Below are 20,551 nucleotides of genomic sequence, written 5' to 3' on the forward strand. Positions count from 1 at the left end.
ACGAGTGACAGCAGGAATCAGGAAGACTCCATAGGAGATACGTTCACAGTGCGTAACAGCAGCGTTTAGACTAAGGATGGTACTTGCCCAATGTGGCTGTCGGCCAGTGCTATAGCATCTCTGACTAGAAAGTTTTTGGGATGGCTGCCAATTCTTTTAAGGACAAATTTTGATTCCTTGATCTGCGCTTGTATTACATTCAAGTTTGGTTTAGATTATATGCTTCCCTTAGGGAAGCTCAAGCCACGAATTAACTAGCAACCTTCCTGGTGCCTCTCTGGTCATGCCCTAGGCTGAAAAAATACAGCAACATGTCTTTAAGATTGCTTCAGCCATATCTTTGTAGGTTTACTTACAAGAAATAAGTAGTGTTTTGTTAATTATGTGGGGTTTTTTTAATGTTTCCAGCTCTTAATCTGAGTGTGGATGTTTAAGGATAAGTAAAAAGTTACATTCTTGGAAACGTGTCTTAAATACTTACTTGTGGAGCTGCTAATTCATATACTATAAAGGAATGCTTGTGTCAAAAGTTTTCCAGTGGGATTGATACTTGTGATGAACTGAAGAAATCATCCTAAACTGCCTTGAACATTGGGAAGAAAACCAGATTGTTGTACAGAATTAGCTACAGAAATGGGCTTAAGGGGAGGAAAACACATAAAGGTAATAAAATAGGTATCCCATGCAGGGAATAAATATAGAATGAAAGTGTGAAAATAGAGTCTGAAATAAGGGTAAGACAACAGGAAGCTCTTCTGGCCTGCTGAAGCTGAGAGAGTGTGCACTGCTTTCTGGAGATCTGTGTGCTTCCCATCTGGTGACTGCCCAGACAAAACAGGAGAACCATCTGCCTTCCAGCTGGTCCGTCAGAAGGTGCCTACTGGGAGGCTCACGTATTTGGTTGTGGAGCCTGTCAGTCCTTGCAGCCCAAAGATGGGATGTGAGGATCAACAGGAAAAGGCAGAAGTGGGAAAGCAGAGAAAGAGGAACGTGTACAGAGAGGGCTTTTCTGTTCATCATTAGAAACTTTCTGTGGTGTCCACCTGTTTGTGTGAGGGTTCATCCTTCTGGCGTCCTTTAAACAAGGAGTAATGATGTAAAACCAATACCCAATTTTTCAAGCATCTAACATATGAGCTTGCATCCATGTCTTAAATGTGTTAATTAATTAGTGGAAATCAGCTTAAAAGACCGTGCAGAAATCTCAAACTTGAATGCTGACTTCACTTGTCTTTCCTGAAAGCACGTACAAAAATTATTAAAAGAAAAAGGATCTGAACAGTGTTACTGAAAAAGGTTACAATCTGCTAGACGAACAGTAGCTGCCTGTAGTAGAGCAAGACAAAAATGACATCTTGCAGATTTGACACAGTTTGCTATAAAATCAGGGATATTTTGCTGGAAAGTTCACTTTTGGTTTATGGATTGCTTATTGACTTCTTGTTACCTGCTTTAAACTTTTATGAAAATGCTTAGATTCGTAGCAATGCTTAACATTCAGGAGACCTCCTAACTTTTGTTTCAAAGGCTTAGTCATGGATTTTTTTGTTTGTTTGCTCTGCATAATGAGTCATTAAATCATAAGAACCAGAGGATAGCTGTGAAAGTCAGCATGTTCTGCTATCCTTTCTGGTTCAGCACGGGAAGAGTGAGTGGGGTAGTGTCCAGCCGGGTCACAGATACTGGGAGAGGCGATGGGATGGAAGCCCTAAACCTCACGAGGTAAAGGGATGGGGCTGGTTCACTCCTTAATGAGGTTTACTAAGAACAGCAACTGTGTGGGTCCTTTGACAGTCTTGGCAAGGGCCAAGGGTATTAACTCAGTGCAAGGATTAAAATAGAAATAGTTTTATTTTTAGCACCGGTCTCTTCAGGGCATATTGGAAACCTGATCGGCAAAGGGAAGTATCGTCATGCTCGGTGCAAGGGAGGCACCACCATACCTGTGCAGTTAGCGCGGTCGTGAGCTGGAAGGTGAAATTGGGAGAGCTGGTTTCATCTGGCATGTTGCCTTCAGCAGCGGCCAGTTCCTGGTGCTTCTGTTGGTTTGGTTTATCCATGATACACTTGGCCAGACACATAGTGCTAAACGGTGATGAGGGTACAGAAGGAAAACTTCCCAAATTACCTAACAGCCCTATATTATTATGCATAAATACAACTTATTATTGGCCACATGTGTGGCTTGTACTTTTATTAATTTTAGCTGAAGTATTTAGAGGTTGTCTACAGTAAAATAAGCACACACATTATGCTGATCACAAATTACAGTTGTGAAAGACTTTAGTGACTACTGTGGGAGGGGAAGCTCAGAATAGAAATAAGATTTAATTTGTCTCTAAGAGAGTTTTTCTTCTCCAGGAAGTTTGCTGAATATGTTCATGAAGGCACCCCCCAGTAATATACAGCATATGGCACAGGTTGTAGTGAAATGGTTGTAAACTGGTTTACCATACTCGAGTATCCTGATTAATTACAGAAGTATTAGGCTTATTTTACAAAGGTAGTTACATTTACACATTCGTGTAAAATTCTTTTCAGTGAAGCTTTGCTCCATAGCAGACTGCTACATTCCTTACGGAAAACTAGGCAAAAAAACTAGGCATCTGTGCCAAAGAATACTTAAATGTATTAAAAATTAAGAGTTATCTTATTAAAGAAAAATAAAATCTGTATTTTTTAAAGGTTACAGAGTTCAACATTATGCAATTCATTTTCTCTTACTGTAGTAGAATGTGGATTTTGAAAATCACAGTTTCATACTGTAAATTTACCATAAAATTGACAAGGGTTGTAAAACCTGTCTGTTGACCTGAGACTTGGTGAAATTGAGCTCACACATCTTGGGGGTGCATCTAATGTTATGTATGTTCCCCTTTTAATAATTTTTTTTTGTTCAAATCCCCAGTTCACTTTTAATTCTAACTTTTTGTTAAATGGATTGCTTCTCTGTAGCATGAAGGTGCAGTCCTACTGCCTTTAAATCTACTACTTTCAAATTTGTAAGCACGTTGTTTCTATGGAAATAATGAAGCATTGAAGCAGTGAACATAAATATTTTAACTGACATACAAAAAAACCCTGACATACAAAATCCTGTGGCTAAGTATTTCTAGACTTTTTTCACCTCTGCGTCCTTTGCAAGCTGTACTGTTTCTGTAACCCACTTTCCTATTCTATAGATCCTTCAGTAATTTTTTGCAACCTTAATTAAGATGAACTAATTGCTTTGCAGATATGACACATTTTAAATGAGTTCTAATCATGAACTTTATTCAAGTGTTTGTTTATTTTTAAATGAATAATTAAAACATAACCCCCTACATCCATTATGACTGGCTTGTTCAGTGAGATTTCTAATAATAAAATACTTCTGCAAGTAAAATAAGATTAATACTGTACCTGTTTAAATTGCAGCTTGCTTCTTACCGTAACTTTGTTACAGAAATTTGAATGTTTAAACTTTGAGAGTTGAGGCAGAATTCCAGTGTTGGTCTTAACTAAACCTGTTGTAGGTGTAGGGTGAATTTATTCTGCTGGGTTTGTTTCCCGGCTGGGCTGGGCTGAATTGGCTCAGTCTGCCTGTACACCTTCTGTCTCCTCCCTTGCTGATGGAGAGCAAAGGAAGGATGCAACAAATGTTTCTGTATTTGTCTTGACTTTAAATGGTATTTGAAGAAGCCTTTGTGATCTACAATGGTGTTGTTGGATGTAAATGCCCTGGCTGTATATTTTTGCTCTCAGAAAAACCTGCAGTAAGCTGTTTTTCCTCAGGCTTGGTCAATTTTTGGGCTAGATTCCCATCCATGTGATGTGCTACAGTGTACAAAATCAGCTTTTTGACTGACTTTTGGTCTACATAGTGAAATTACAGTGAGTCCTTTTTTAGCTGTTCTCTTTGCCAATTGGTAATCTTACCGTGTCGCAGTATATCTGGTCTCTGACTTATTTGAAAAGAGCCTCAGAGATGTATGGGATGGAACTGAGGAAGACTTTTGTTTGGTGCTGCAATGAAAAATTAATTCAAGACATGGCAACAGCTGCGGGTGACAATTTAGAGTTGCTGAATAAGTATTGTAATCAGCATTTATCACTGACATCACATCGGATTAAACACTTTGAGGTGATTGTTCTTGGGCACAGCCTTAGGGAGGGTTATTACCATGACACAACTAGTTGTCATGGCAATGCATGGAGAAGAGGGAGACTCTTCCTTCCTCCTTTGCATTCTGCACTATATTAAAGGGAAGCCTGAGATCATTGGCAAAGCTGTCGTCTTTTTTTTTTTTTTTTTTAAATGTAACACCAAATTCTACTATTCGCCCTTCATGTTATGGTTGAAATCACAGCACGTTATGTGTTACTTTTGTGGATTGCCTTTTCTGTTTAAAACAGGCATCAACTTCTGCTGTCTCATGTTTGGTTGATTGCGTGGTGTATTCTGTTGCTTCCCCCTAAGTCGGGCTTTTCTGTAAGAACCAAGTTGATCTCCCTGTATCTGTCAGCCAAGGTGAGAACAAGGTGTCACTGCTGTAAGGACACTCCTGTTCAAAGCTGTGCAGGAAAATGGGGTAATGCTGTCTTACAGGCTGCCCTGCCTGATTTCTCTGTAATGCTTCACCTTCACAGCCTGAAAGGTGATTAGTTAAAGTGAAAGTTGATACCAAAATAAAGAAAATCTGTGGAAAGTGATACAGTAAATTAGTCTCCCTGACATCTTAATGGGTTTCGTTATTTGATGAAATTAATATTGCTAGCATTTCATTTCTGTATGATTAACCAGGAGTCATAGCCCTGCAGTTCACTCTGCTCACCTTGGTGAGACTTGAATAAGGTGAATGGGTCTCTGCACAAATGCTCAAATTACTGTTTTCGAGTCTTAATTTATAATTTAAAATTATTTTGGAAGATCCAGTTTTAGAAGTACATTGTAAGCATCCCTTAATTGTTTATGCAGCTAGTCCACTTTCTGTTTCATGTCACGAAATAATGAAAGGTCTTCATAAACCTTTCCCTGCTTGGGTCTCATCAGAATATGATTCCACCAGTGCTAATCGACTATTACATATATGTGTTCAGCCCACAAATACACATGTAAGTCAGACTCAGAACTTTGCTAAATATTGTTTTTCTTCTTAGAAAAGTTATTTAATAAGTTTGATTTTTATTTTTTTTTTTTTAAACTCTATAGTGGTTTGCTACACATTTTAAAACACAAGGTTTCCTAATTGTTTTTCCAAAGAAAAGCTGTGCCAGGTCTGAAGTCTCATTCAACAAGTTTTTTTCTTCTTACAAGTTGAGTAGTCCCAAGTTAGTTATTTAATAAAAGTATCCACAACCTCAAAAAGAATTTTATGTATTTATTTTAGATATTTATTTCATGAGTTTTGGTTGTAGAGCTTTTCTTAATATGAAATGATTCTTTTTCACAGTTGCTGCAGCCCAAGCCATAGCAGAAGAAAGAAGAAGCCAAAGTGGTGTTAGCCCTATTGCAGTCCAGACCTCAATAAACATAAAGACAGCAACTAAACCAGGTATAATTATTGGTCATTGTTCTTAATGAAGTACTGGGTTCACAAGGGAGAGTTAGTAGGGAATGAATAAAACATCTTTTAAAAAGAAGTTTGATGCTCTTTCTTCAGGAGGCTTCAGAGCATAAAGCACCTGGTAGATGGTTCATAGATTCACTGAAGGTCTGATTTTGATGACAGACTTTTGTTCTTGACTGGCTCAGAGTTCAGTTGGTGAAGTTGCCTATCTTTTCAACAGGGCATAACAACAAAGCTAAATGATTTTTTTTTTTGTGCTCTGCCCAGGTTAGCGGTTCACTTCTTGCTGAAATTCAAGTTTTTATACCTGCAAAGACTTAAGCAGTCTTAGTTCTGCTTAGCCTGCAAACTAGCTATTCTACAGCACTTTGAATTTGTCATGACAATGGTGAACTATCTGTTCTCAGATTGAGCTTTTCTAGATTCCTGTAATTCTTGATCATAGGAATTAATACGTATAAGAATGAGGATCAGAGCTGAGTTTGGAATAAGGGTATCTTCTCAAGAATCTGACTTCTGCTCAGGCTTTCTTTTGACTGTATGCATTGGGCCTTTTAATATTGTGTCTGCTTTCTGCTGCACCTATTAAAAATAGTGGATTGGTGGTTGTGAGAGAATGGAAAGAGGAAAAAGGGTATTTGGCTTCCTATGAATTTTTCAGACGACATCTTTAATCTCTATAGAGTGTGCAGTGCTTTGGTGGTATGTGTATCTCAGGAAGGTTTGTTATCCTTTTGATAGTAAAGACTTTCAACTTTTTTATTTAAATTTGAGTGTTCAAAATAACTGACAATTATGTGTCTTCTATTTTTCTTTTGACAGTGATAGATGGTTCCACTCTAAGAACAGAAGAAAGACAAAGGCTGGCCAGGGAGCGTAGGGAAGAGCGGGAAAAACAACATGGTATTTTCATGTTTCATTTAAAATATAATTTCCTAAAATGTTTGTTATTAATAACTTACCCTCTTATTTCTTCTTCAGTCACTTTTTTCAGCTTGCTGGGAATAAGAGACAGGGTCTGCTCTTGGTCTTGCATCAGTGACCATTTGTGAATCTGAATGGAGAAGTATTAGATTTGAGAGGAAAACATTCCAGAGATTTTTAGCTTCTTGAGGCTGTATGTCACTTCTGACCTTCCATTTCTTAGTGACCACCAAGCAAATTCAGCCTGTTACTTATTGAAAGCCTTAACAAAAACACTTCAGAAAGTAAAACTTTTAGCTTAGAACTACTTCCTGTAGCCCTCAAGACTGAGGTTTGGGGAACACTGATTCAGAGAAAACCAAAAAAGGTTGAGCTAGTTGAATGACTTGATTGCCTTGAACACTGCTTCCCTTGTTTCCTAGCACACTGAAATGACTCCTGGATTGAAGTGTCAGCAGTATGCGCTTTATCTGAAACCTAGAGAAGAGCATAAAACTCTTGCCCAGCTTTATGCTGTTTGTGATGTGAATCAGTGCATGTGTGTGCAGCAAGAGAAGAAAGGGTCACAGTATGCCCTGCAGTCCTGGTTCTTGGCCTCCCAGCTTGTGCAGAGTGGTGTCTCTCTGGCCTCTATGTTTGTTAACGTAAAAGCAAAGACACACAGCAATGGGAATGATTGTGTTATCCTAATGTGGAGAGAGGATACGACTAGGATGCATATAAATTCAGAAGTATTTGGGGGCCCTTATATGTAGGTACTGCTTGTGCATTGTTGGTATAATTATCTGGTCTCTCAGTTCATTTTATCTGTTGAGCTGTGGAAAATACTTCCACTGTGTATTCAACCACTAGCTTTTTGTCACAGGACTTGAAGCTTCCTGTTAAACTGCACACAGCTGTTCCTAGGTGGAGGCTGTGGAGAATAGCAACGCGACGTAACTATTTTGAACTTGGGTGCAGTAACTGTGGGGTTTTCCCATCTTGTCGCTTGGTGCTTTAAATCTTTTCATTATATCTTGTTCTAAAAAAAATTAAAATCGCAACATAGCAAATTCTGCCTTTTGATACTCAACTTACTACTTACTTATAAATGCTTCACTATTATGATGTCAAAAAAAGTATATGCTTAACAGAGGGTATATGCATATCCTGACATTCCTGTCTAGACAGTAAAGTCTAATGGCAGGAAAGGTTCTGATTCCAGCCTAACCTGGGGACAGAATTAAAGACTCCATCAACATGTGCAGTGTCATCCAGCTCTGCAAGCTACTCTTGTTTTAGCTTTAAGTGGTGATATTTTGCTTGATAGTCTCTTGCCTGTAGGTTGCATTGTAATATCAATAAATAGTTAAGTTTGATTTTCATTTTTTCTTAAAAATTTGCAGCTGCCAAAGAGACACAAATCCTTGAAAAGGAGAGAAAAGCAAAACTCCAGTATGAAAAACAGTTAGAAGAAAGGCAGCGAAAGCTAAAAGAACAGAAGCAGAAAGAGGAACAACGGAGGGCAGCAGTAGAAGAAAAGAGAAAACAAAAAATAGAGGAGGAGAAGGTACTACTGTCAAAGTTCTATAGTTTTAAAGAAACTCCTACATTGTTTTCCTACATTACCATGCTCTGAAGTGATGTGAAACAGAAAGTTATGGAACTAGTGAATATTTTAGAGCATTAAAAAATTTCCCCATCTGTCCAGTGGGCTGTATAGACACATGTCCTCATTCCCCGTCCCGGGCCTACCTTTAGCTATACTTGAGGCACTCAGGACGTCAGGAGCTGTGGCTGCTGTTTGGCCACTAGTTATTTTTCACATGAGCAAAAACTCCACCCATATTCTTAGATTTCTAGATTCCTTTCGGTGCACTTTGTAGATTCTGTTTGTAAATCAGTGTGGGTGACAGGTCTTCGACCTAATTCTGTGTCTTGCTTCCTTAGGCCCCACTGTGGCCTAAGGCTCACATTCTTTCAGTTCTAAATTACAATTTGTTACTATACATTGAGCAATTGATAATATGTGTTGGTACCATTTGCTGTTTCGAACTGTGTATTGACTGTTCTTACTTGACTCTGCCTTTGCTTTGACTGCACATGGGCCAGTAGAGCAGTGTGTGAGTTGCAGAGCTCATTGCAAATTGATAGAAGCTGAAAGTAGAAATAAATACATAAAGCTGTGCCATACCTTTTGAAGAGTAGGTCTGCATATTAAATGTGATGCAAGTTCTGAAAGGGTTCATTTCCAGGGTGTCAGCAGTAAAGGGATGACACGCACGTGTGCTTTCATAAGCTGGTTGTAAGAACTTGCTGTGGGTCATTGATGAAGAGCCTGTATGCCTGGCTGGCTGTTCCCTTGGAGTCCAGCCATTGTTACATTGTTCTAGCAATACATCTTTTTTTACCCTTTTTGACTGGCAGTATTTGACACTGGGGTTCAGTTATCTGTAATTGGCTTCTGGGTGTGTTCAGATTGATACTCCATTTGAACTTCATAGAATAGTTTACATTGCTGGAGAACAAGCAGAAATGTTTGGGTGGGCCTTAACTGCAGTCCAGTGCAGTATCATCCCTTTAAGCAACTACTTTAAGCAACTAGCATCCCTTATGCTTCAAGAGGTGTACTCCTAAGCCCATACTACCTTTTATTCGTGTAATTTTGAGGATGGTGGATATGTTTTAAGTGGCCACCAGGGTGAATAATCAAGGAAGACAAGGTCTAGCCAGTGAGTGTTTGATTGGTGTTAACCTTGTCTTTTACTTGGTCCCTGGAGGAAGATGACCTTGTACATAGAGTTATACATGAAGAATCCATCAGGTGGGAAAATAGTGTGCACTTGACCTGTAAACCATGCTTTCAACCAGAAAGTGAGAACACATCTTGACTTTGGTACTCTGACATTAGAAAATAATCACTTTCAAAGAAGCTAAGCTATTTTAGGGCAATATTTGCCAGCAAGATACTATCTGCAATTGTAAATTTAGTAGATAGAAATGCATCCAAAATGCATAGTCTCCAACATTATTGTTTGGTACCTCAGCCAAATCTCACTTAGTTAATCATCTTCCTTAAATAAAGTAGAAGCAGCAGCAGAACAGCAAATACTGTGGAAAAAGATGCAGTTCTCTGCCTGAGAAGAGAGTCTTGAAGACAACTAGCTGTGGCTAGGATTGAGATACCTTGTCTTCTCACAGTTACTCAATTATTCTGTACAGCTGTGCAACTTACTGTGTTGGCACCTTGAGCTGCTAACTGATTTTTTGTTGTCTGTAAAGTGAAGCCTGTGTCTTTAACTGTGACTCTGAAGAATTACCGCAATGCAGATACCTCCATGGAAATATCATCTACAGATTACATAATGTCTGGGTACTTTGGCACCTTGGGTAAACTCCAGTTCAGGTTTCTTTAACAGAGGGGAAGCTAAGCTTTGTATTTCAAACAAAAACTTTTAATTTTCTCTTTTGTCAGTGAATGGAATCCATCCTCCCTTCCTTCCAAGTTTACTTTGTCTGTTAATACACTGTGACTTTTTTAGTTTGTGTTGTGAAATGTTGTTGAAATAAGGTGAAAGTCTTGTGTCCTCAGGAGGGAGAAATGTTTGGATAATGAATCCCCTTGGCATCTTACTGCACTGTATCAGCAGTAAATACTGCTTAAAAAGATCACTTGGGATATGACTATTCCAGAAGAGAAATCTGTTGTTGACACATGTATAGAAACCTGGCTGAGGAGAAACAGTCTAGCATGGTTACAGTCCATCTTTATGGACAAGAGCTAAAGTTCCCCCATTAGCAGTTACTAGTCCTGGAGACTGAATCAAAAGCTTCTTTCAGTCCTCTTTGTCCTGTCAGCAGTGGTCTGGAGTTGGTTGGTCTTTTTTGCAGTTTTGTCTTCATATCTTGTGGTTTCATCGTATCTCTATTAATGCCAGTATCTGTTAAGACTTGAGTTAGCCTTTGTGTAGTTCTCTGCAAATAAAAATAACCTTATACTTGGTATTTTATAATGGCGAATTTTTATTGCCTTTTAGAAATAACTTCAGAATAGTTTAAAGGGTAAGCAATTATTTTTGCTTAGTTTGGGGTTCATCCCTATTTAGAAAATAAGTAGTGCCATTTACTGAATAGGAAATCTGTTTGGTGGCTGTTTTAATAAAGAGTAGAATAGATTATCTGTGCTTTAGCTCAACCTAATCATGTTTGCAGTGTTTTGAAACCATTAATTACCCTTACCATCCTTTGCATGATAGTTTTTGTAGCAAAAGCTTGTTATCAGGCAGTATAGGTAGAACAGATTTTAAATCATACTAAGGAAAAAAAAAAATCTGTATTTTGTCTTTTAGCATAGCTGTGCTTTATAGTTATAAGCTTCACAGAGATGTTGTTTGATGATAGGAACGATATGAAGCAGTTATGCATCGTACCTTGGAACGGAATCAGCGACTGGAAACACGACAGAAGAGATGGTCATGGGGAGGATCTGTAACTCCAGATTCAGAGAGCAAAACAGGTAAATAGCACCTTTTCCAGCATGGCTAAAGTCACGGAATATTGTTGTGAACACTGGCAAGTGCAGCAGTATTCATAGGGACCTTGCCATCCTTTCCTATCTTGGATCTTACAAACAGGATCTACGGGTAGCTCTTGGGGAAAGAATCATATCTGTACTTGTCCTGAAATGCTGCTCAGACTTAGAGCTATTTTTGACTTTGGGAAGAGCTGGAGAGAAGCCACATGGGAAATACAACACCTGGCAGTATTGCATTGCCAGCTCCCAACCATCAGATAAGGGGAATTGTAACATGTAATGTTAAAATAATTCTGACTCCTTCAAATGCAATACATGTAATGGTGTGCTAAGACTGATGATAAACAGGAAAAAAAAACCTGGTGTACTGTAATACTACATCTAAAATGTTTTAAACACAATGCTAAGTGATTATTTGAAGGACCAGTAACGGGTAAGGAGATGCAGTGGGCAGTGTCCAAGCTTCTCTGAGAACAGGCTCTATTCTAGAGTAGACGATGCATTTTAACAGTCTTTAAATTGAGCTCAGATTGTTTCCTGTTTCACACAATTAACTGTTTCTGCTTGTAAAGATTCTGAAATCAGGCCAGCAAATCAGGATTGCAGTGGAGGGGATCTTTTCATGCACTGCCTAATTGGAAGACCCCTCCAATAAGTAACTTAACATAAGTTATTGTTCAGGAATAAAATAAAACAAGAAAATGCTTTAATTCAGGCTATCTTCTGAATTAGTGAAATTGTACTGAGTGTGTTTTAGTAGTGTCGTCTTCTGTCAGCTTGAGTGTTGACTTTTAAGTGTTTATAACATGTTTGAAAGCGCTTTGATATAAATTATCATTATGATATCCAGCTTCCCCATTTTTTGGTTAACTTGCATTGTTTGCTATTTGACCTTGTGATTTAGCTTACAAACCTTCTTCTTCTACAGAACAACAGACCACAGATGAAGGTGGAACTGGTGGTATTGATTTCTAAAATGTTCTTTTTCTGTTGCTTTACACTCACTACTAACCTTTTAAACTTGAGTTCTTGTGTCTCTGAAACTAAGGAAAACCATCTTATAGATCTTTTCCTGGATCTTGGCCAGCTGTGCAACAAATGTGATCCCTAAGTAGAAAGCAGCCCCCTATGTTTTTAACTATCCCTCCCAGCTAATTAAACTACAGCTTAAGTCATGGCATCCTGAGGGAATTTTCAGGGTAAGGATATGTGCGTTTAGGGTTTTAAAGATGACTGGATACAGCATGGGGGAGGAGAAGATAAATTCTTAGTGGCATGTATTTGAATTTAAATTAGTTCAGTAGTCTAAGCTTTTTTTTCTTTTTTAAGGGCAATTTCAAACCCTTCCATTGTTTCCTAATTTGCAAAAAGTACATGGTAGGGTTTGGTTTGTTTTCTTTTTGCTTTGTTTTACCAGCAATTGAAGTAACATTTGCAAAATCAAATGATATTTTGCTGAAACTTTGTGAAAGGGAATGGGTCCTTTGTGCAGTTTGATATTTTTTTCCATGAAGGGTTTTGCAAAATCAGATCTATCCAATTATCTAAACATAATTCTATATATTAAATGTGTTTTCGTTGGATTTCTGGCACTTTTCAGTGCACAGATTGAGCCATTCATAGAAATGCTTTGTATCACTGTTACATTTGTCAAGGCTATATGTTTAATAAGTAAAATTGTTTCTTGTAGCTGGTTGAAGATGATAGCTCTCAGCTGAGACCCAGCTAAATCTGAATTCTGAAAATCTGTGCATGCTCACAGCATTACTAATTCAATGCAGCTGTCTTGTAACGCTGACAATATGAGACTTGAAAATGCAATGAAAGTCTGACTGAGTATGATTTAACTACTGTGGCTTATTCTGGCAACACAGCAGAAGCATGTGTATTTTATTTAACTTCTCTATTGCCTTTCTGTGCACAGCATGAATCCCTAATTTTCTCCAAAATTAGCCAGTTTGACTGGATTGGTTTACCTGTTTAACATGTGTTCCTTGGATACATATATAAATCCAATTACTGTATTCCACATCACCAAATGTCATTTAACCTTGAAACTAGGAAATCACATTTGCCTTACATGTTTAGGAAAGCACTATTTTTTTTTCTCTCCCATTCTTTTCTACCTTATCTAATTTTAAAGCTAAACTTTATAACAAACATAAGGTTACTTGCTCTCTCCTGATTTATATGAGAAAATGAGTCTTGTCTGTCCTTTTGATCATGGAGGAAGATCTTCAGTGCTGCTGAAGCACATTAAAAATAGTGTCTTTCACCAAACATGCTCCTGATGTAATAATAGGTGCTTAAGCTGTACCTTATGCATGTATAGTAGCAAGAGGAGGAGCAGATAAGTTCAGCTACAGTAGATCAATTTGAATAATTTGGCACCAATTTTGAAAAAATTGACTGTGGAGGTAAACAGTGCAGCGTTTGACTAAGACACTTGTGCATCCACACTGGTTTAAATTTCTGTTTGATTTTATGTTGAGGTTTCAAACATACAGCTGTCTTACCTGGGCTGGATAATGTGGAATCATGATTGAATTGACGCTTCTTGTATTTATTCCTGTTTCAGGATCGTTCTTAGCTTTTTATATTTCTGGGAGCTCCTCACTTAATTGTTATTTAAAATCTATCCAAATGGTGTACTTTCTAAAATATCCTTATTTAGTCCCTTTCACCTTATATTTGCATAATTGCTGGAAAGACAACAATTACCTTTTTTTTTTTTTTTACTCTGAAAAATGACACCATACAAGCTCTGCTACATTACATCATTGTGTCTGAGTAGTGCACCTTGTGTAACAGCACATCTAGAGCAAGTTTCAATACAATATTATTTTTCCACCATCAGTTTCTATGGCAGATTTGGGACTAAAGTCTCCGTTTCTTAAAATGAAAATTATTGGGGGAACAGATTTAAAATACTCTTTACGTTATTTTAGGACTAAATCCTTTCTTGTCTATTATATTGCTGTGCAGAAAAATATAGAATAAGACATGTTCTTTGGTGAACTGGCTGTGTCAACAGTAATATTTAGGAACATTGACTGGTAAAACAGCGTTTGTGGGTGATAGAGGTAATGTGCAGTATGTAGAGGAGTATGTATATACAGAATGTGATTCACTGAGACTGTACCAAGTACCTCACTAATGGCCTGAAATTTAAAAATTGATGAAAGCCCCAGAGTCAAATGTTAACATTAATGATATTGCTGTCAGTGCTAAAATGAAACATGCAGGGTGTGGTCTGCCAAGAGAAATGGCAAGGCTGTGTAATAAAGCATCCTTGATGACAGAGTCCTTGTAAATGAAGGAGGTTTAGCGATGACTGCTAAGCAAAACTAGATGTTCAGGTGCATCTGTAGTGGAGACGTGCTATTAGAATAGAAATTGGGCTGCTGGAGTCTCTCCTTTCTAAATAAAGAGCTTTCTTGTCCTAGTAGAAATTTGGAAGGAAGTGAGAGACAGATAATCTTAATTTATTTAGCCTAATTTTATCCAAGCCCAGATAGAGAGTGCTGCAGCACCCTCTCTCAGTGAAACTTGGTAAGAAGCTAGGATTGAGAGTTGCGCTCTCTCGTAACAATTTTCTTAAGATACCGTGTTTCCCAGCTCCTTACCCAATTGCAAGCCTTGCTGCATGGCAGTCATACGCTTTCTTTGGCTTTGCTGCTACAGTTTGCTTTCCCCGTTCCAAAAATACAGATGTTTGGTATCACATGAGATTTGTGCTGTATGCTTCTTCCATTTCAAATCCCTTGATGTAAGTATTCTAGCTTTCTTCCCAAAATACAAAAGATATTTGAGGTATTTTTTCAAAAGTTACTTTGTAAATACCTATGTAACCAGCCTAATTTACTCAAGACTATCCTTTCTGTCTTCTAAAGCTTTTTCTCCTAGTGAATTGTCCAAAGCTTTAAAGTTTGCAGGAGCTGTCCTGTGGATGAGGTAGGGAAAAAGTTGAGGCCATCTGATCATATATTTACAAATGTATTGGTCAAAAAAGCATTGTCTTCTTAAGATCTTGGACAGTTAATACAAACTAAACATTTCTGGAAAAAGAAAACTCAAATATTAGCTCATGCCCTCACCACTGCTGTCTGTTCTCCTGAAAAATAGAAACTGATTTTTTTTTTTTTGTCTGAACAGTCATATTATTTAGCCTGTATGTTTTTCTTTTGAGTCTTCTAGTAGAAGTTTTGTCCCTTGTCTCTTTACTAAAGAGCACAGCCCACCTCCAGAACTTGTAAACTTGCTGGAAAATAATTACTTTGTTCAGGGTAATTTTTCTCAAGGCAAGAGTTTAATTTTTTGCCCTCTGTGTCTCAGTAGGTGATAGACCAAATCTCAGATTTCATGCAACTGCTGAAGTCCTAATTTGAACCAAGAGAAATTTGTGTGAAGCATCTCCATGTTTGGAGGCCTTAGACTTGCACACTCGTGCAAGGAGCCAGGCTTTCTTTTTAAGAACAGACACTAGAGGGTACTCTTTACCTTCGAAAACACCCAGATACACAATTGATGAGTTTTTCGATTTTCATATATAAAACCTCTCAAGACTGTTTTAGTTATCCCAGTACTCAGGTTTCATTCATAAAATGCCTTTTTTTTTTTTCTTCCTTTTTTTTACATTGGGAAAGTATCTGCTGAGCTCAGATCTTAATTTCTTAACTAGATTCAGTAGATCCCCCTTTCTCCCTCTTACCCTGTGGGGACTTTGCTCTTGTTCACTGTGACAAGAGCTTCCCACTTCTGTAGCTTCAGCTACAAAATCTGCTTTTCACTTGACATGGTTTTGCGGGAGTCGCTGGCTCAGGAGGCCTGGGTTGGGTACCCGTGTCAGAAGTACGGTGCAGAGGTAGGACTGTCTATAGGAACCCTTATGTCCTGGCTCTTGCTATAAGGAGCTGCTATAGCACCCATGGCCAAAGGGAAAAGATGCTGCCTTTGTGGTGAGTAGTGCTGCTTTTTCCTTTGGTACTTATGCACTAATGAGTTCACATTAATCACCTTTGCTGTCCAATATGCCAGCAAAATCGATTACTTGTGTTTGATGTATAGGATTTCTTATGTTTATTATGCTAGTCTGCACTCCTTTGTGTGCATTATTCTCTTCTGCTTCTTGGGTTTCCATAGCAACAAGTACATGCTTTTCCAAGGCTTTCACACTCTGGGGTAGTGTTCATCCTGAAAGTACATTATTTGAAATGAAAAAGCAGGTATTTATCTGGCTCATAGTAAACTTGAAATTTTGCCATGTGAGATGTGATTTTTATGTGTGTCCATATGTCTGTGTGTATACACATACAAAAAAAATACTTATTGCCTCTTGTGGCAGTTTTTTTCTGAAGAGTTGCCAAATTGATAGGAAACATGAACTTAAGGACTAGCTTTTAGAGAAAAACTGGAAATTTCTAAAATAGTTACAGCAACCATTGGGAAGTAATCAGAAATAGGGATGCTTTCTTGCCTTCCTCAGGACTTGCTTTTATCTCTCCAAAAGCATCTGTTTTGTTTTGGTTTTGTTAACTAGTGATTGTAAAACTGTTTTGACATACCTATGTGGAAGGAACAAAGAAAGAAATTATTGTTTTTCAAGTTTTGTTGTTACTGTCTCTGTCTTACCAGTCTGGTAACAACACACAACCTCAGCAGCTTTTGTCTTTACATATTAGGAGCACAGGATTTAAAAATTACTTGTTTGCATACATATGCATAAAATCTTGGCATGACTCCACTAAACTAAATGCCTCTTCTGTGCACCTTACAACTGGTGCTAATTGTATCAAGTCTGTTCAAAGAAAAAAAAATTACTTCTGTTTCTCATTAAGCAAAACTGGAAATACCTTTCAGGATGTAATACTTCAAAAGTTAGCTCGCAGCAGTGTGTGCAAGGTTATTCCTCAGGTATGAAGATGAATTCTAAAGTGAGCTCTTCTTTACACAGCCAGCAAGCGGTCCACCTCCACAGCAAACCTCAAACAGACAGAAGCTGTCATGAATAAACGGTTGTCATCGTCTGCAGCGCTTTTAAATGCTTCTGATCGAAGTAAGTGTTTGTGTGTCTGCTGGTAGCAGGTGTGCTGCTTAACTTATTTGGGGAGGAGACAGGAGGTGGAATGAGACTCCTCTTCCTCCCTTGCTGTGTAACTCACTTAATATTTTGATCTCAAATGCATTTCATGCAATTTGTTAATCCAGCTTGACCGTTCAGGGCTTTGGCCCAGTTGATGTGATCTCTGTTAGAGGAGAAGAGTAACGGTAAAAATTGCTGGTTTTTTATTTTTTATTTCTGTAATTCTTTTACTAAAGTCAAATCTTGGTGGATGATTGATTCACAAATCATTTCACATCATTATGGGTTTGCATGCCTTAAATCACACCCTAAAATTTCAGCAAAATAGAAATAGTACAAAAATAAAGTTTGCCTTGTTTTGTTAGACAGCTTCAGTCCTTTGATTGCCTGTGGGAAGGGAAAAATCAACTTAGTTTTGACATCTTTCTGTTGTGCCAGTCCTGTACTCTATAGATACACACTTTCTTTTTAATATTAAGCAAATAGAGAAAGATGCATGAAAAACTCTGACACCTGTGGGAGGTTTTTGGGTGGTAAGAGATTGTTTTGTTTTGACCTGAAGTTCTAGCATGACTGTAGCCATAGTGTGCAGCTCTGACACTGTTTCCTAGCCCAATAAATTAGTGTAATCTTGATACTGATGCTCAAATTATGCATTTCTTAAACTGTTAGTGCACGCCACTGCTTGCAACCATTCTGGACTACTTACTGTGCCAATGACTATCAAGGAATAAAAATGGCCTGGAAGCCAACTATTTCTTTAATTTTATTTTTTTAAGAGTTTCTAAGAGTGTTTGCACTCTAGAGATTGTCTACCAATTTCTGTGGCTTACAGTCTCATTTTGAATTGCAACTTTGGAGTGGATGAAGCTCCTGACTGCAGCGTGTCATGTTTAAAATGTGCACGACGCAACTAGTCTTAAGATGCAGAGATGTAGGAATGAGGTGGATCTCTGTTTTTCCCACTTTCTGGTAAACCTGTACATGTGAGTCTCCTTTCTGCCTCCTCCCCTCTGCCCCATCCCAATACTTTCTGTAAATCATGGCAATCTGCCTTCTCCAAATACAAAAAAAACCAAACAACTAATTATGAAACAGAAGAAATTGTCCTAATCTTGTTCATAAAAATAAAGATTATTTGCATGAGCACATATCATTTTGAGATTTCCTTGTGGGGAATCTTCTCAGTGTTTCATAGGAGCCTGCCTGTATCCTGAATGTTTTGGGTTTTTTTTTTCCAAAATGATGAAAAGCATTAATAAGCTAAGACCCGTTTAATAGGAAAACAGGTTCAGCTAGGTCTATGCTGCAGTGTTCTGTCAATCTGCAGCCTTTGATCAAATGAGCTGTGCTAGAAGAATGCCTAACATGGACACAGCTAACTGATTTTGCTGGTTCATGTTGGAAGGTGATGCAGCAGAAAAGCTTGTACTCATACACTGTGTGCCTGGTAGGGGAATCAGTGAATATATCTATACTGACATAGCTGCAGGGGCTCTGAGTCACTGGAGACTGTGATTTAAAATGATATTTGTATATAATGTGTCTGCAGGGTTCAGCTCTGAGTATGAGTCAGAAACAGGGCTGCAAAGTACAAATTAAGCCACTAACAAACGAGGTCACTAATTATCAACTAATTGGGATTGCTCTCAAATTTACTGTTCCACCTTGAAATCCTTTATGAATCCTTGTTTGCTTTGGAGGAGAAATTCTCAGGTGGCGTGAAATACAAGAAATTTGGACAGGACTCCAACTGATCCACAGAGTCAGGGTGTAAAGGTCAACTGACAGGTTTAGATCACTACAGCAAGTTAGAGCGGTTCTGTGCTCTTGGTCTGGCACTCAGGAAGAAATGGCTGTTTGGTAAAAGATGTCTAAATTCAGATGACAGAAAATACAGTCGCAGAACTAACCAGATTGCTTCTGCTGTGCATATGTGCCTGGGAAGGTGGAGGAGCAGAATGTGGAAAGGGGAGGAAGATGCCTGTCCCTGGATCAGTGGAGTATTTCATCAGCTGTGTTCTGTGTTAATTCTGAGCTCGCTCTTACTCATACAGAATGTGAGCAATGGCCTTTTAAAATAATTTATTTATTTTAAAAGGCTTACAAGGATGGCCTCGGTAGGTCAAACAAGAAGTCTGTTGAGACTGGCATCCTACTGCTATGATCAGTAACATACAGGAATATAAGAAATAATCCTTTATATAGAGTAATTCTTCCCTGATCCAATTTTCCTGCTTCTGAAGTATTCATACTATAAATTGGCTTAATTACTCTTCTGTATCTTAGGAAAGTGGGGCAGGTGTTGGAGGGGACTTCTAGGCTTTTCAGCATAATTAATCCATGCGCTTTCACTTCCAGGTACCACAAAGAGAAGTGCCTCATTAAACAGACTGAATAACAAAGTTCCTCTACATTCTCAGCAGTCTGCACTCAAAGGTTCACAGGTGGAACAGAAAGGTGCTAGAAACCAGTTTGTTTTGAGAGTTGGGAGGCAGTAAATGGGATATTTGAAGTTGACTTTAAACCATGTCCCAGTTTCATTATAAATGTTTTTACTCAGGCTTTCACTGCTGTGCATGTAGTCTATGCGCTGTGGCATAAATATCATTATGCACATTGCAGTGCCAGATACTGGGTAACTGTCTGTAAACCAGCCTGAAAAGTGGAAGGGTGGGGGGAGAGTAGACAAATGGTAGCCAAACCATTTAGCTCATGAGAAAATAGTGCTTCATAATGATAGGTCAGTGGTTTTAGCTGACTGGCAAAACCAAAGCATGGGAATGGCAGTTTAGAAAATCATACATATAAATATCTTGTTAAAAATAATCTTCCTTACGCTTGGTCTCTAGGAGGAACAGAAAAGAAGAGGAGCACATCTTTGAATAGAATGAGTAGTAAACCCCAATCCTCTCCAGAACTAGAAAAAGTGAAAAAGGAAGAAAAAACAGGTGGTTGTTTCATAAAGCTGAATATTTTTTTTAAAGCCATTCATAGTAAAGTTTGGATAGACTTACATTCACTAGTTTCCTTGGTTCTTAAATTTTTAGGCTTTTTTAATGGCTTTTTTAGTTGCCTAGTGGTAAAGATAAAATAGTAAATGGTAAAGATTGAATTTCTCCCTTTGGACAAAAAAGAAATCCTGTAAGAAGGACTTTGACTTTGCTAAATGGCACCATAAGTAGAGAGCAAAATGTCTCTCTGCTTGAGAGAGAGACATATTTGAAAGCTGGTAGGCTTAAATGTAAGATACAGTAAAAATGTCACTGATATGTTCACTTCTTAGTTAAATCTCACCTTTGCTTTTTAAGCTCTCTTTCATTATTCAGTTTAAAAGCAACTTCTCTGTTCCTGCTGCTAGCCTAAACTTTGTGCATGCAAATGAAGGAAGAAACCTGTTCTCACTTCAGTCTGTTTTGGTCTGTGTATTCCCCACTAGGTTACAAATAACCTCTCTTCTAGGAACTCTTCCTAAAGCTGAAG

The 20,551-nt window shown here is 38.1% G+C and overlaps 1 protein-coding gene across 2 annotated transcripts in view; it reads left to right on the top strand.

The window, feature by feature from the left end:
• MAP7D3 (MAP7 domain containing 3) overlaps positions 1-20,551 on the top strand; it is a 46,684-nt gene that overhangs the window by 8,589 nt on the left and 17,544 nt on the right. For both annotated transcript variants that reach the window (XM_074883094.1, XM_074883095.1), the window contains 8 exons: positions 5,433-5,534; positions 6,372-6,452; positions 7,859-8,022; positions 10,854-10,968; positions 11,915-11,947; positions 16,940-17,041; positions 19,430-19,528; positions 19,921-20,019. In XM_074883094.1, the coding sequence (XP_074739195.1) occupies positions 5,433-5,534; positions 6,372-6,452; positions 7,859-8,022; positions 10,854-10,968; positions 11,915-11,947; positions 16,940-17,041; positions 19,430-19,528; positions 19,921-20,019 (795 nt within the window). The remainder of the gene's footprint in view (positions 1-5,432; positions 5,535-6,371; positions 6,453-7,858; positions 8,023-10,853; positions 10,969-11,914; positions 11,948-16,939; positions 17,042-19,429; positions 19,529-19,920; positions 20,020-20,551) is intronic.

The sequence above is a fragment of the Strix uralensis genome, chromosome 13 (genome assembly GCF_047716275.1).
Source record: "Strix uralensis isolate ZFMK-TIS-50842 chromosome 13, bStrUra1, whole genome shotgun sequence".
Lineage (NCBI taxonomy): Eukaryota > Metazoa > Chordata > Aves > Strigiformes > Strigidae > Strix > Strix uralensis.